The sequence below is a fragment of the Oncorhynchus tshawytscha genome, linkage group LG19, assembly GCF_018296145.1.
Source record: "Oncorhynchus tshawytscha isolate Ot180627B linkage group LG19, Otsh_v2.0, whole genome shotgun sequence".
Taxonomy (NCBI): Eukaryota; Metazoa; Chordata; class Actinopteri; order Salmoniformes; family Salmonidae; genus Oncorhynchus; species Oncorhynchus tshawytscha.
In genome coordinates this window covers 20161321-20174651 of record NC_056447.1, presented here as the reverse complement: position 1 = coordinate 20174651, position 13331 = coordinate 20161321, and the positions used below count along the sequence as shown (strand labels likewise).

The 13331-nt window shown below is 40.9% G+C and overlaps 1 protein-coding gene across 1 annotated transcript in view; it reads right to left on the bottom strand.

The window, feature by feature from the left end:
- Positions 1–13331, bottom strand: part of LOC112219218 (sodium/hydrogen exchanger 10) — a 29722-nt gene that overhangs the window by 14792 nt on the left and 1599 nt on the right. The window contains exons 2-14 of the mRNA XM_042301443.1: positions 6816–6977; positions 6528–6628; positions 4598–4726; positions 4262–4427; positions 4060–4176; positions 3803–3964; positions 3588–3687; positions 3361–3501; positions 3077–3248; positions 2871–2952; positions 2438–2619; positions 2106–2246; positions 1549–1646 (exon numbers count right to left, since the gene is read on the bottom strand). Of these exons, the coding sequence (XP_042157377.1) occupies positions 1549–1646; positions 2106–2246; positions 2438–2619; positions 2871–2952; positions 3077–3248; positions 3361–3501; positions 3588–3687; positions 3803–3964; positions 4060–4176; positions 4262–4427; positions 4598–4726; positions 6528–6628; positions 6816–6960 (1736 nt within the window). The 5' untranslated portion in view covers positions 6961–6977. The remainder of the gene's footprint in view (positions 1–1548; positions 1647–2105; positions 2247–2437; positions 2620–2870; positions 2953–3076; positions 3249–3360; positions 3502–3587; positions 3688–3802; positions 3965–4059; positions 4177–4261; positions 4428–4597; positions 4727–6527; positions 6629–6815; positions 6978–13331) is intronic.

Here is a 13331-nt window from a genome sequence, read left to right as displayed (position 1 = left end):
TTACAGCTGTAATCGCAGCAAAAGGTGGTGCTACAAAGTATTAACTTAAGGGGGCTGAATAATTTTGCACGCCCAATTTTTCCGTTTTTGATTTGTTAAAAAGGTTTGAAATATCCAAAAAATGTTGTTCCACTTCATGATTGTGTCCCACTTGTTGTTGATTCTTCACAAAAAAATACAGTTTTATATCTTTATGTTTGAAGCCTGAAATGTGGCAAAAGGTTGCAAAGTTCAAGGGGGCCGAATACTTTCGCAAGGCACTCTATGTGTTATTTCATAGTTCTGATGTCTTCAATATTATTCTACAATGTAGAAAATACTAAAAATAACAAAAAACCCTTGAATGAGTAGGTGTTCTAAAACTTTTGACTGGTAGTGTCAATACTTTTATTTTCTGCACTTTGAGAATCTTGTATAATGACAATCACTTTACAAATGGAATAAATTATTATATGTTTTTCAGCATCAGACCTGCCTAATTCTCACTCGAAACAGTTTGGTGTTTAATAAACTAAATTACACATTCTCGTAACATCTGACTCCATAGTGATCTGTACTTGCAATTTCTAACGTTAGTCTAGTTAGCTAACAATTCACATTTAGATATGATAATTTATCAAAAAGTAGTTTGGAAGTAACTAACATTACTAAGTTAGTGAACTAGCTGGCTACTTTTCAAAGTAACTTTAGTTAGCTAGCTAAGTAAACTAATGTTACCAATATGTATCTTAATGGTAACTTTATCGCAGTCAAAGATGATCTATTATATTGACAAAATAGTCAGGTGACCACTCTAACGATGCAAATTCATGTCCTCAAAGATGGAAGGCAGGCGAGAGGAGGCGAGATCAGGTGGGACCATTCTAGCCAATGAAAAGGCAGATACGCAAGTGAACAACAGGGACAACTAAGTCATTTTTCTCAAAGTTGCGGGAATGTCACGTGCATCCACTTATAGCAGTACGTTATTTGTAACAGCATAAACATTACGAAACTTCAATTCGATCAAATAAGCCTCATTTTATTCGACACTCTCTCATAGACCTCCATACAAAAAAAAATCCCACTTGGTCTGCTTATCTCATGTGAACAGATTTTGGCTGTTTTTATTGATTTATGTTTTAATTCTAAAAACCTGTTTTGGCTTTGTCATTATGGGGTATTGTGTGTAGATTGATGAGGGGGAAAAAACTATTTAATCCACTTTAGAATAAGGCTGTAACGTAATAAAATGTGGAAAAGGTCAATGGGTCTGAATACTTACCGAATGCACTGTATATTACTTGGCCTATTAACATTGCCATAGGCCAATAAACCTCTTGGACAATAATAGAATCATAACCCAGAGAGATGTCAAATATTTAAGGGGTGCTTAATCTAAGTACATAATAAGGTGCAATTACTGAGGTTAGAGTCTTCCAAGTGGTGCCACACACTTACACAATGACTATAAAAACAATGGAAGATGCTCATCATAAACACATAGACCCGGACTGAACCAAGTGGTCCTATATCTTTTTGAGTGAAGTCAACGAGAGCAGCACTTACTTTCCCTTGTGGTCTGTCATGTTCTCAGCTGTATTGATCAGGGTCCTGGCTGCCTCTCGGTTCAGCATTCCAGCACTGTACTGCTTCCAGTAGCTTGTCTGGTAGGAAACCAACATCAGTTTCCAGTTTAGGCACCATTCATTCTGGACTCTTAATGATTCATCGGTCAACTTCATGCTAAACCAATTACATTCACCAAAGTCAATAGTTCTTTCCCTGTGGGCTAAAAAGTTAATTATATTCTTATGGGTCATCCTAACCAAATTGTAGAAGTGTATCAACAAGGCTACAACTAAGTGAGGAAAAGCAGAGGTACAGGCTGTGATTAAAGAAACAAAAACCATTTCTAACGTAATATCCTATCGAACGACCACATTGATTTTACATATTTGAAAAGAACAGAACATTCGACCTCCTCCTCTTTATAGGTGAGCATTGCTTCCATGTGTTGTACATTGAACAGGCTGAACGAGCGATTAGGCCCCATCTCTGTACGCAAGGTCAGGGTGACTATGATGAACATTGTGGTCAGTAGGATCCAGTGGGGTGAACCATACCTTCTGAGCCTTCAGAATGCGCATGCGAGCCTCCTCCATCATGTCCTCCAGCTCCTGTGGTGATGGTGCATAGGGAATGTCCCTGTCACAGTCTGGGCACTTAGTCATCCTGGCTGTGGGAGAGAACTCTTCAATGCTAACCTGGAAGAAAGGGCACAGGCAAAGACATATATTTTCACTCATATGTCAAAGTAGGAGTAAAATATAGATATACTGATTTGGGTGTTTACACTGTAACACAGTGCCAAATGACTACAGAGGATATGCATGTCGTCTTGTTTCAAATCGGTTACTTCTTCGTGTTAAAGAAAACAGAAAGAGACACACAATACCTTTTCATTGGGTGTTTTATAGGGGTCCTCTATGAGGACTCTCTGCTCTGCCATTTCCCAGTTAGCATCTGCTAAAAACCTGTCAATCTTCAACAAACTGAAAGTGTTCTGCGAGCTCTCCCGCACCCGCTGCACCGCACTATACATGGCCATGCGCCTGGGCACAGACACATCATACAGGCCTGGGAACACAAGATACATTATATAGGCCTGGGCACAGACACATATTACAGGCCTGGGAACACAAGATGCATTGTCAGAGAGAGACAGCCTCTTGCTAAGTGCAGTTTAGTTGGCCTCGCAAACATGGTTCGTTGGACAAAGCCTACGAGGAAAATGAATGGTGTTTTTGGATGTTTTTTTTGGCCGAACCAGATTTGAGAGGACTACAAGCTGTCAATGAAGAGAAACTACTTGACACAGTATACCTCACCTAATAGTCTAAGGAACCAAGTCATCGATGATGCATTGATAAGAAGTGTTAGGACCACCATTCCAGAAGACAGGACCAAAATCTGTAACACAGATGATTTTCAACTGTCAAGATTGCAATTACATTAACCGGGGCCATAAGACACTGCTATCATCATGGTAGCCTGCTAAAGGGGTAGAAAGTAGCAAATACAAAAAAATCCCTACCTTTTCTCTCACTTGCTCTTCATCTAAATCGTCTGACTGAAAAGCCATGAGTGTAAGACTTAGACAAAAGGCCCCTTTGGTCCCGCCCCAGACACAGACTGCTGCCCACCGCCAGCTGAAGCCATAGCCAGTGCGTACCAGGAAGGGTGACAGTGCAATAACAGTCACAAGTCTGTAATAGAGAAAGAAGAGTCCCAAACCAAACTGATACATAACATTAGCACATGGTAGAAAAACTGGTTAAATGCCTGATGTAAACTCATTAAAACAGTGATGTTCTTTACCTTATGATGTACATAGCAAAGTAGAGCACTACAATGTTGAAAAAATCGTTGACGCCCACGTGTTGAAATGCTCTGGCTACCACAATACCAACAATGAAGAAAATTAAGGTGTTGGCCAAATAGGTCAGCATCTCCCAGAACCTATAGAAAAATTAGAATATTGTCTTTAGAAACTATTTTAAATTCAGAAAACACCACAGAAAGTGGATTTAATTATCTAGACTCACCGTAAAAGAAACACTTCAATTTCTGGGCTGAAGTTGACAGTGTCCAAGAGAAGCCCCATAATGAGGACAGCTATGACCCCAGACATGCCTAGCCATTCAGCTAAATGACATAAAAATGTTCATTAAACAAATTGTATTTATTTAAGATACATTTCTTGCTATTGAACAAACAAAATGACGTCGTTTCTAAAACGACGTAACAAAAACTCCCTTACCGAAGTAAAATGTGATGTACGTCATTGCCAGGCTGATGGTTATTTCAATCAGTCCATCGTTGAAGATGTACGACAGCCAAAACATAATGATTTTAGACATGATGAACCCTAAAAGAGGGCTCCCGAAGACTTTCAATATCAGCTTGATGGTGAAAGTTGTTGCTGTGGGATGAAAACATTCACATGATTACAGAATATTCCTTCTTTGAACCCCAAAATAGATACAACTGTAATTTCACAGATACTGTACATTGTACCTTCAAAATGACTAAGATCAGTGGCAAGGTCTTTGAATGCATCAAATGTAATGATAGAGGCGCCATCACTGAACAATGACTCTCCCTCTATCAGAAGTATGAGGGGTTTGGCTGTTCCTGTAGAGAGGGACATAGTGAGTTCCTACCAGTACAGCTGATATCATTAAATTGCATTTTTCTGCAGAAAGATGTGTATTCTTACCGAGACTGCGTAACAAAGCCGTTGATATGAAAGGGTCAATGGTGCTTACAATGGCTCCAAACATCATGCCAACATACCAGTCCCAGTTGTAAGCATACACTTTCACAACTAGCAGTGCAATCATAGAAGAACTGAGCAAAAATCCAGGTATTGCCAGCAGTAGTACCTGTTTAACACAAAGTTTAAATCATCTGTTTATGTTATTTCTTTAGTCATTTCTAGTGTCGTATTTTAGTGTTGTTAACTTGTGATTCTTTTAAACACCATAAGGCAATTCACAAAATGAATTGTATTGCAACCTGTTCATAATAACAACAGTGCAGGGAAGGACCTCACCTGTATTAAAGATTTCCAAAAGATGTGGGATTCAATTTCGAAGGCACTACTGAATATCAACACGGGCATAAACGTGTGAATCAACAGTTTGGGGCTGATGTGTGCAATCTCCTTTGTGTAATAACTGACCTGGACAGCAATACAAATCCATATCAGCAAAGGTATCATAATTCTGATTCTGATCATATGGCCTATGATTAACATCAGAATTTTGGGTTGTAGCCAGTCTATAGAGGCAGAACATAAAAAATAATAAAACACAACTTTTCTCAACAGTATATTTTAGACTTTTAGATATTAAATAATTGGATAAATATGATACAATTGAAGTCAGAAGTTTACATACACTTAGGTTGGAGTCATTAGAACTTGTTTTTCAACCACTCCACAAGTCGGTTAGGACATCTACTTTGTGCATGACACAAGTAATTTTTCTAACAATTGTTTACAGACAAATTATTTCACTTATAATTCACTGTATCACAATTCCAGTGGGTCAGAAGTTTACATACACTAAGTTGACTGTGCCTTTAAACAGCTTGGAAAATTCCAGAAAATGATGTCATGGCTTTAGAAGCTTCTGATAAGCTAATTGACATCATTTGAGTCAGTTGGAGGTGTACCTGTGGATGTATTTCAAGGCCTACCTTCAAACTCATTGCCTCTATGCTTGACATCGTGGGAAAATCTAAAGAAATCAGCCAAGACCTCAGAAAAAAAATTGTAGACCTCCACAAGTCTGGTTCATCCTTGGGAGCAATTTCCAAATGACTGAAGGTACCGTACCACGTTCATCTGTACAAACAATAGTACGCAAGTATAAACACCATGGGACCACGCAGCCATCATACCGCTCAGGAAGGAGACATCTCCTAGAGATGAAAGTACTTTGGTATGAAAAGTGAAAATCAATCCCAGAACAACACCAAAGGACCTTGCGAAGATGCTGGAGGAAACAGGTACAAAAGTATCTATATCCACATTAAAACTAGTCCTATATCGACATAACCTGAAAGGCCGCTCAGGAAGAAGCCACTGCTCCAAAACCACCATAAAAAAGCCAAACTACAGTTTGCAACTGCACATGGGGACAAAGATCGGACTTTTTGGAGAAATGTCCTCTGGTCTGATGAAACAAAAATAGAACTGTTTGGCCATGAAGACCATCGTTATGTTTGGAGGAAAAAGGGGGATGCTTGCAAGCCGAAGAACACCATCCCAACCGTGAAGCAAGGGGGTAGCAGCATCATGTTGTGGGGGTGCTTTGCTGCAGGAGGGACTGGTGCACTTCACAAAATAGATGGCATCATTAGCAAGGAACATTATGTGGATATATTGAAGCAACATCTCAAGACATCAGTCAGGAAGTTAAAGCTTGTTCGCAAATGGATCTTCCAAATGGACAATGACCGCAAGCATACTTCCAAAGTTGTGTCGAAATGGCTTAAGGACAACAAAGTCAAGGTATTGGAGTGGCCATCACAAAGCCCTGACCTCCATCCTATAGAACATTTGTTGGCAGAACTGAAAAAGTGTGTGAAAGCAAGGAGGCCTACAAACCTGACTCAGTTACACCAGCTCTGTCAAGAGGAATGGGCCAAAATTCACCCAACTTATTGTGGGAAGCTTGTGGAAGGCTACCCAAAATGTTTGACCCAAGTTAAACAATTTAAAGGCAATGCTACCAAATAATAATTGAGTGTATGTAAACTTCTGACCCACTGGGAATGTGATGAAAGAAATAAAAGCTCAAATAAATCATTCTCTCTGCTATTATTCTGACATTTCACATTCTTAAAATAAAGTGGTGATCCTAACTGACCTAAGACAGGGAATTTTTACTAGGATTAAATGTCAGGAATTGTGAAAATGTTTAAATGTATTTGGCTAAGGTGTATGTAAACTTCCGAGTTCAACTGTATGTCCATACCTCTGGATACTGGAAACTAAGTGTTCCTAGTAACATCCCACAAAGGGCTAAGAGTACAGTATATGGCAGCTTCAGAGTCTGCAAGAGGGTTCTGACAACAGCTGTAGAAACCAAAGGGGGAAAAAGTTGTGATGTTTGTGAGGGATTTCGGGTAACACAGGGGTAATTGTAGGGGTAGTGTATAATTGTACGGCACTGACATGGTTTGCAATTACATATTGCATTTAGTTTTGGGTTGTGCACAAGAAGTGACTAGTGTATACGGTCTAGCTAGTTATCTAACTTTACCTCCAAAAAGACATGCTCCAAACACAGTGAGTATGATCCCTGGTTGACTCTGGTCACTTAAAAGAATCCAGGGCATGAGGCTGGTGTCATTATCAGACGTCATATCGCTGATTTCTGAATGGGATTCGGTGTGTAGGAAAGCCATTTTTGCATGCAGATAGACTGGGAGGGAGGGACAGGAAAAAGGTTACTGCACCCATCGGTGACAACGGGTGGGCATTGTCAGCGGGCTCGGACGGGTTACAAATCACACTAGCTAACGTTAAAGATACTCAGCCAGGTCAAACTGTTCGAAAGACATCAGGCTTCTTTTGGATATCTGGTGGTTAGACAAAATAGTTCTGGCTAGCAGTGTTGGGGAAGCTACTCTGAAAATAGGCCTATAGTTTTCCAAGCTAGCAGGTACATCACAATGAAAGAAGTTAAGCTACACTAAAGCTACCCTCAAGAAAAATATAGCTTACTTAACTGAAGTTACTTTGAATACATCCAAACTACAACCCGAAAAGTATCACATGTACAGTGTGAATCTGAAATGCAAGAACAGATCATTTTGTCATTTAGTCTATTAAACACTTCTCTGATATTTATGTATTTTTGTACAAAAAAAATAGGATGTAGTACAGTAGCTAGCTACACCCCTACATGGCAAAAAATGTATTAACTAGGTTACTGAAAACATTACCTAGATTTGAATTTAGTTCAGCTACTCAGTGTTGGGGAGTAGTGAACTACATGAAGCTTATTCAACAAGCTAGTAATTGAACTACATTTTGCAGTAGCTTGGTGGTTGTTCAACAAGCTAAATTAAAATATTGGTAGCTAGTGTTTTCAGTAGTTAGCTAGCTAGTCAATTAGCTAGCTAGCTAACTTACTTACTTGTTTGCCATGTAGGGGTGTAGTTAGTAAGCTAACTAGAACTGGAACTACATAGCTACCCACTGGGCACAGATGTCAATTCAACGTCTATTCCACGTTGGTTCAACGTTATTTAATTTCAATGATGTGGAAAAAACATTGATTCAACCAGTGGGTAAACAAAATATAGGTGAAGCAGGCAGATATCATTTATATATCTTTTATATATATACAGTACCAGTCAAATGTTTGGACACACCTACTCATTCAAGGGTTTTTCTTTATTGTTACTATTATCTACAATGTAGAATAATAGTGAAGACATCAAAAAATATGAATAACACATATGGAATCATGTGGTAACCACAACATTTTTAAACAAATCAGAATATCTTATATTTTAGATTCTTCAAAATAGCCACCCTTTGCCTTGATGACAGCTTTGCACACTCTTGGCATTCTCTCAACCAGCTTCATGAGGTAGTCACCTGGAATGCATTTCAATTAACAGGTCTGCCTTGCTAAATGTGGAATTGTGTTTGAGATACCTCTGCTGCAGATGATAAGTTCATTAGATTTACCAGCCTTAGAAATTGCAGCCCAAATAAATGCTTCACAGAGTTCAAGAAACAGACGCATCTCAACATCAACTGTTCAGAGGAGACTGTGTGAATCAGGCCTTCATGGTCGAATTGCTACAAAGAAACCACTACTAAAGAACACCAATGAGAAGAAGAGAATTGCTTGGGCCAAGAAACACGAGCAATGGACATTGGACCAGTGGAAACCTGTTCTTTGGTCTGATGAGTCCAAATTAGAGATTTATGGTTCCAACCGCCGTGTCTTTGTGAGACGCAGAGTAGGTGAACGGATTAATTCCAAATGTGTGGTCCACCATGAAGCATGGAGGAGGAGGTGTGGTGGTGCTTTGCTGGTGACACTGTTTGTGATTTATTTACAATTCAAGGCACACTTAATCAGCATGGCAACCACAGCATTCTGCAGCAATACGCCATCTCATCTGGTTTGCGCTTAGTGGGACTATCATTTGTTTTCAACAGGACAATGACCCAACACACCTCCAGGTTGTGTAAGGGCAATTTGACCAAGAAGGAGAGGGATGTAGTGCTGCATCAGATGACACAATCACCCGACCTCAGCCCAATTGAGGTGGTTTGTGAAGAGTTGGACCGCAGAGTGAAGAAAAAGCAGCCAACAAGTGCTCAGCATATGTGGAAAAGCCTTCCAGGTGAAGCTGGTTGAGAGAATGCCAAGAGTGTGCAAAGTTGTCATCAAGGCAAAGGGTGGCTACTTTGAAGAATCTCAAATATAAAATATATTTTGATTTGTTTAAAAGTTGTTTAGAAGCCTCTTGAACCTAGACGCTCCGGTACCGCTTGTCGTGCGGTAGCAGAGAGAACAGTCTATGACTAGGGTGGCTGGAGTCTTTGACAACAATTAGGGCATTCCTCTGACACCACCTGGTATAGAGGTCCTGGATGTCAGGAAGCTTGGCCCCGGTGATGTACTGGCCGTACGTACTACCCTCTGTAGTGCCTTGCAGTCGGAGGTCGAGCAGTTGCCATACCAGGCAGTGATGCAACCCATCAGGATGCTCTCGATGGTGCAACTGTAGACCCTTTTGAGGATCTGAGGACCCATGCCAAATATTTTCAGTCTCCTGAGGGGGAATAGGTTTTGTCGTGCCCTCTTCACGACTGTCTTGGTGTGCTTGGACCATGTTAGTTTGTTGTTGATGTGGATGCCAAGGAACTTTGAAGCTCTCAACCTGCTCCACTACAGCCCCGTCAATGAGAATGGGGGTGTGCTCGGTCCTCCTTTTCCTGTAGTCCACAATCATCTCCTTTGTCACTAAGCTAAGGGCCCTGGGACTAAACACCTCCCTCTGCAACTGGACTCCTGTGCTCCAAAATGTTGGTTAGGGCTTGTAAGTAGTTCGGCGCATGTGGCAAATAAACTTCGATTTGATTTGATTATTGATGAGCTTTGAGTGCACTATGATGTTGAATGCTGAGCTGTAGTCATTTAATACCATTCTCACATAGATGTTCCTTTTGTCCAGGTGGGAAACGGCAGTGTGGAGTGCAATCGAGATTACATCATCTGTGGATCTGTTGGGGTAGTATGCAAATTGGAGTAGGTCTAGGGTTTCTGGGATAATACTGTTGATGTGAGCCATGACCAGCCTTTCAAAGCACTTCATGGCAACAGACGTGAGTGGTACGGATTGGTAGTCATTTAAGCAGGTTACCTTAGTGTTCTTTGGCACAGTGACAATGGTGGTCTGCTTGAAACATGTTGGTATTACAGACAGACAGGGATAGGTTGAAAATGTCAGTGAACAAACTTGCCAGTTGGTCAGCGCATGCTCGGAGTACATGTCCTGGCAATCCGTCTGAATGTTGACCTGTTTGAAGGTCTTACTCACATCGGTTGTGGAGAGCGTGATCACACAATCGTCTGGAACAGCTGATGCTCTCATGCATGTTTCAGTGTTACTTGCCTCGAAGCGAGCATAATAGTTATTTAGCTCGTCTGGTAGGCTTGTGTCACTGGGCAGCTCTCGGCTGTGCTTCCCTTAGTAGTCTGCTCCTTGAGAGCAGCAGCTCTAGCCTTTAGCTCAGTGCAGATGTTGCCTGTAATCCATGGCTTCTGGTTGGGGTATGTACGTACAGTCCCCGTGGGGACTACGTTATCGATGCAATTATTGATGAAGCGTGGTGTACTCCTCAATTCCATCGGAATATCTATTATATTGGCAAGAAATTCAACAATGGAAATTCATGCCCACAAAGATGTAAGGCAGACGAGAGGCAAGATCAGATAGGACCATTCTAGCCAATGAAAGGGCAGATACGCGTGTGAACAACAGGCACAACTAAGTAATTTTTCTCAAAGTTGCCCAGAAAGCCACATGCATCCACTTATAGCAGTACATTATTTGTAACAGCATAAACATTATGAAACCTCTATTAGATCAAATAAGCCTCATGTTATTGGAAACTCTCTCATAGACCTCCATACAAAACAATCCCCACTTGGCCTCCCGAGTGGTGCAGCAGTCTAAGGCACTGCAGTGCTTGAGGCGTCACTACAGATCCAGGTTTGATCCAGGGCTGTGTTGCAGCCGGCTGCGACCGGGAGATCCATGAGCAGAAGCACAATTGGCCCAGCGTTGTCCAGGTTAGGGGAAGGTTTGGCCGGCCAGGATGTCCTTGCCCCATCTCACTCTAGCGACTCCTGTGGCGGGCCGGGCGATGCACACTGACACAGTCGTCAGTTGTACGGTGTTTCCTCCGACACATTTGTGCAGCTGGCTTCCAGGTTTAGCGAGCGGTGTGTCAAGAAGTAGTGCGGCTTAGCAGAGTCGTGTTTCGGAGGACGAATGGCTCTCGAACTTCGCATTTCCCGAGTATTCCCGAGTACTCGAGTTGCAGCAATGGGACAAGACTGTAACTACCAATTGGGTAAAAAAAATGGGTAAAAATGTAGAAAAAAATATTAGAATAATAAAAATGTAAATCCCCACTTGGGTCTGCTTATCTCATGCGAACAGATTTTGGCCAGAGTACTGTAAATACTCTCACTTTGCTTCTTCCTCTCTGGTGCAGCTTAATTTCTTCCAGTGTACAGTAATTGGTAGCATGAAACATTATTTTGAACTAGCTAGCTAGCTATATTTTCAGAGTACCCACTGGGCACAAACACAGACTCAACGTTGTTTCAACGTCATTTTTCGCAACGTATTGTGCCATGGATTATGTCATCATGGTTACCAAATTTCGAAATAGACAAACCTTGTATAAAATACGTTGAATTTCTACCTTAAAAACAATGTCAGATCTACAATGTTGTACACTATAAGAAAATAAAACAGTCTGGGCAGAACATCCTACTGGAAAATGTATCTATCTACAGCTACCCTTTGGTCTCCCATCCAGGGTTTTAACGCAACCAAATATCAACATTTGATGGAGATGTATCTTCTGCTTGGATAGTGCCATCTGTGCCACTGACTTAGTCTGGCTTTAATTCCAGTTTGCCTACATATTAATCATTCATATTTTGGATTCAAGTTAAAGTCTAATTTAAAGTTTGATTTTATTTAGTACTATCATTTAAGTTAGATTTTTGATTGAGACATGAATCCAACATATCAAGGAAACATGTCAAGGAAACAGCAGAGGGAGCCCCCCCCCCATCCACATCGATGCGACCACAGTGGAGAAGGTGAAAAGTAGAGTTTGACCGATTAATCGGAATGCCTGATTAATTAGGGCCGATTTCAAGTTTTCGTAACAATCGGAAATCGGTATTTTTGGGCGCCGATTTAAAAAATATATTTGTACCTTTATTTAACTAGGCAAGTCAGTTAAAAACACATTCTTATTTTCAATGACGGCCTAGGAACGGTGGGTTAACTGCCTTGTTCAGGGGCAGAACGACAGATTTTCACCTTGTCAGCTCGGGGGATCCAATCTTGCAACCTTACAGTTAACTAGTTAAACACAATAACGGCCTGCCTCTCTCTCGTTGCACTCCACAAGGAGACTGCCTGTTACGCGAATGCAGTAAGCCAAGGTAAGTTGCTAGCTAGCATTAAACTTATCTTATAAAAAACAATCAATCATAATCACTAGTTAACTACACATGGTTGATGATATTACTAGATATTATCTAGCATGTCCTGCATTGCATATAATCTGACTGAGCATACAAGTATCTAAGTATCTGACTGAGCGGTGGTAGGCAGAAGCAGGAGCGTAAACATTCATTCAAACAGCACTTTCGTGCGTTTTGCCAGCAGCTCTTCGTTGTGCGTCAAGCATTGCGCTGTTTATGACTTCAAGCCTATCAAATCCCGAGATGAGGCTGTGAAATAACCGAAGTGAAATAGCTAGCTAGTTAGCGCGCGCTAATAGCGTTTCAAACGTCACTCACTCTGAGCCTTCTACTAATTGTTCCCCTTGCTCTGCATGGGTAACGCTGCTTCGATGATGGCTGTTGTCGTTGTGTTGCTGGTTCGAGCCCAGGGAGGAGCGAGGAGAGGGACGGAAGCTATACTGTTACACTGGCAATATTAAAGTGCCTATAAGAACATCCAATAGTCAAAGGTTAATGAAATACAAATGGTATAGAGGGAAATAGTCCTATAATTCCTATAATAACTACAACCTAAAACTAAGACTCATGATAAAAGGAACCACCCGCTTTCATATGTTCTCAAGTTCTGAGCAAGGAACTGAAACGTTAGCTTTCTTACATAGCACATATTGCACTTTTACTTTCTTCTCCAACACTTTGTTTTTGCATTATTTAAACCAAATTGAACATGTTTCATTATTTACTTGAGGCTAAATAGATTTTATTGCAGTATTATATTAAGTTAAAATAAGTGTTCATTCAGTATTGTTGTAATTGTCATTATTACAAATGGGGAAAATATATATATATTAAATCGGCCGATTAATCAGTATCGGCCTTTTTGGCCCTCTAATAATCGGTATCGGTGTTGAAAAATCATAATCGGTCGACCTCTAGTGGAAAGCTTCAAGTTCCTCGGCGTACACATCACTGACTACCTGAAATGGCCCACCCACCAAACAGTGTGGTGGAACAGCGCCTCTTCAACCTCAG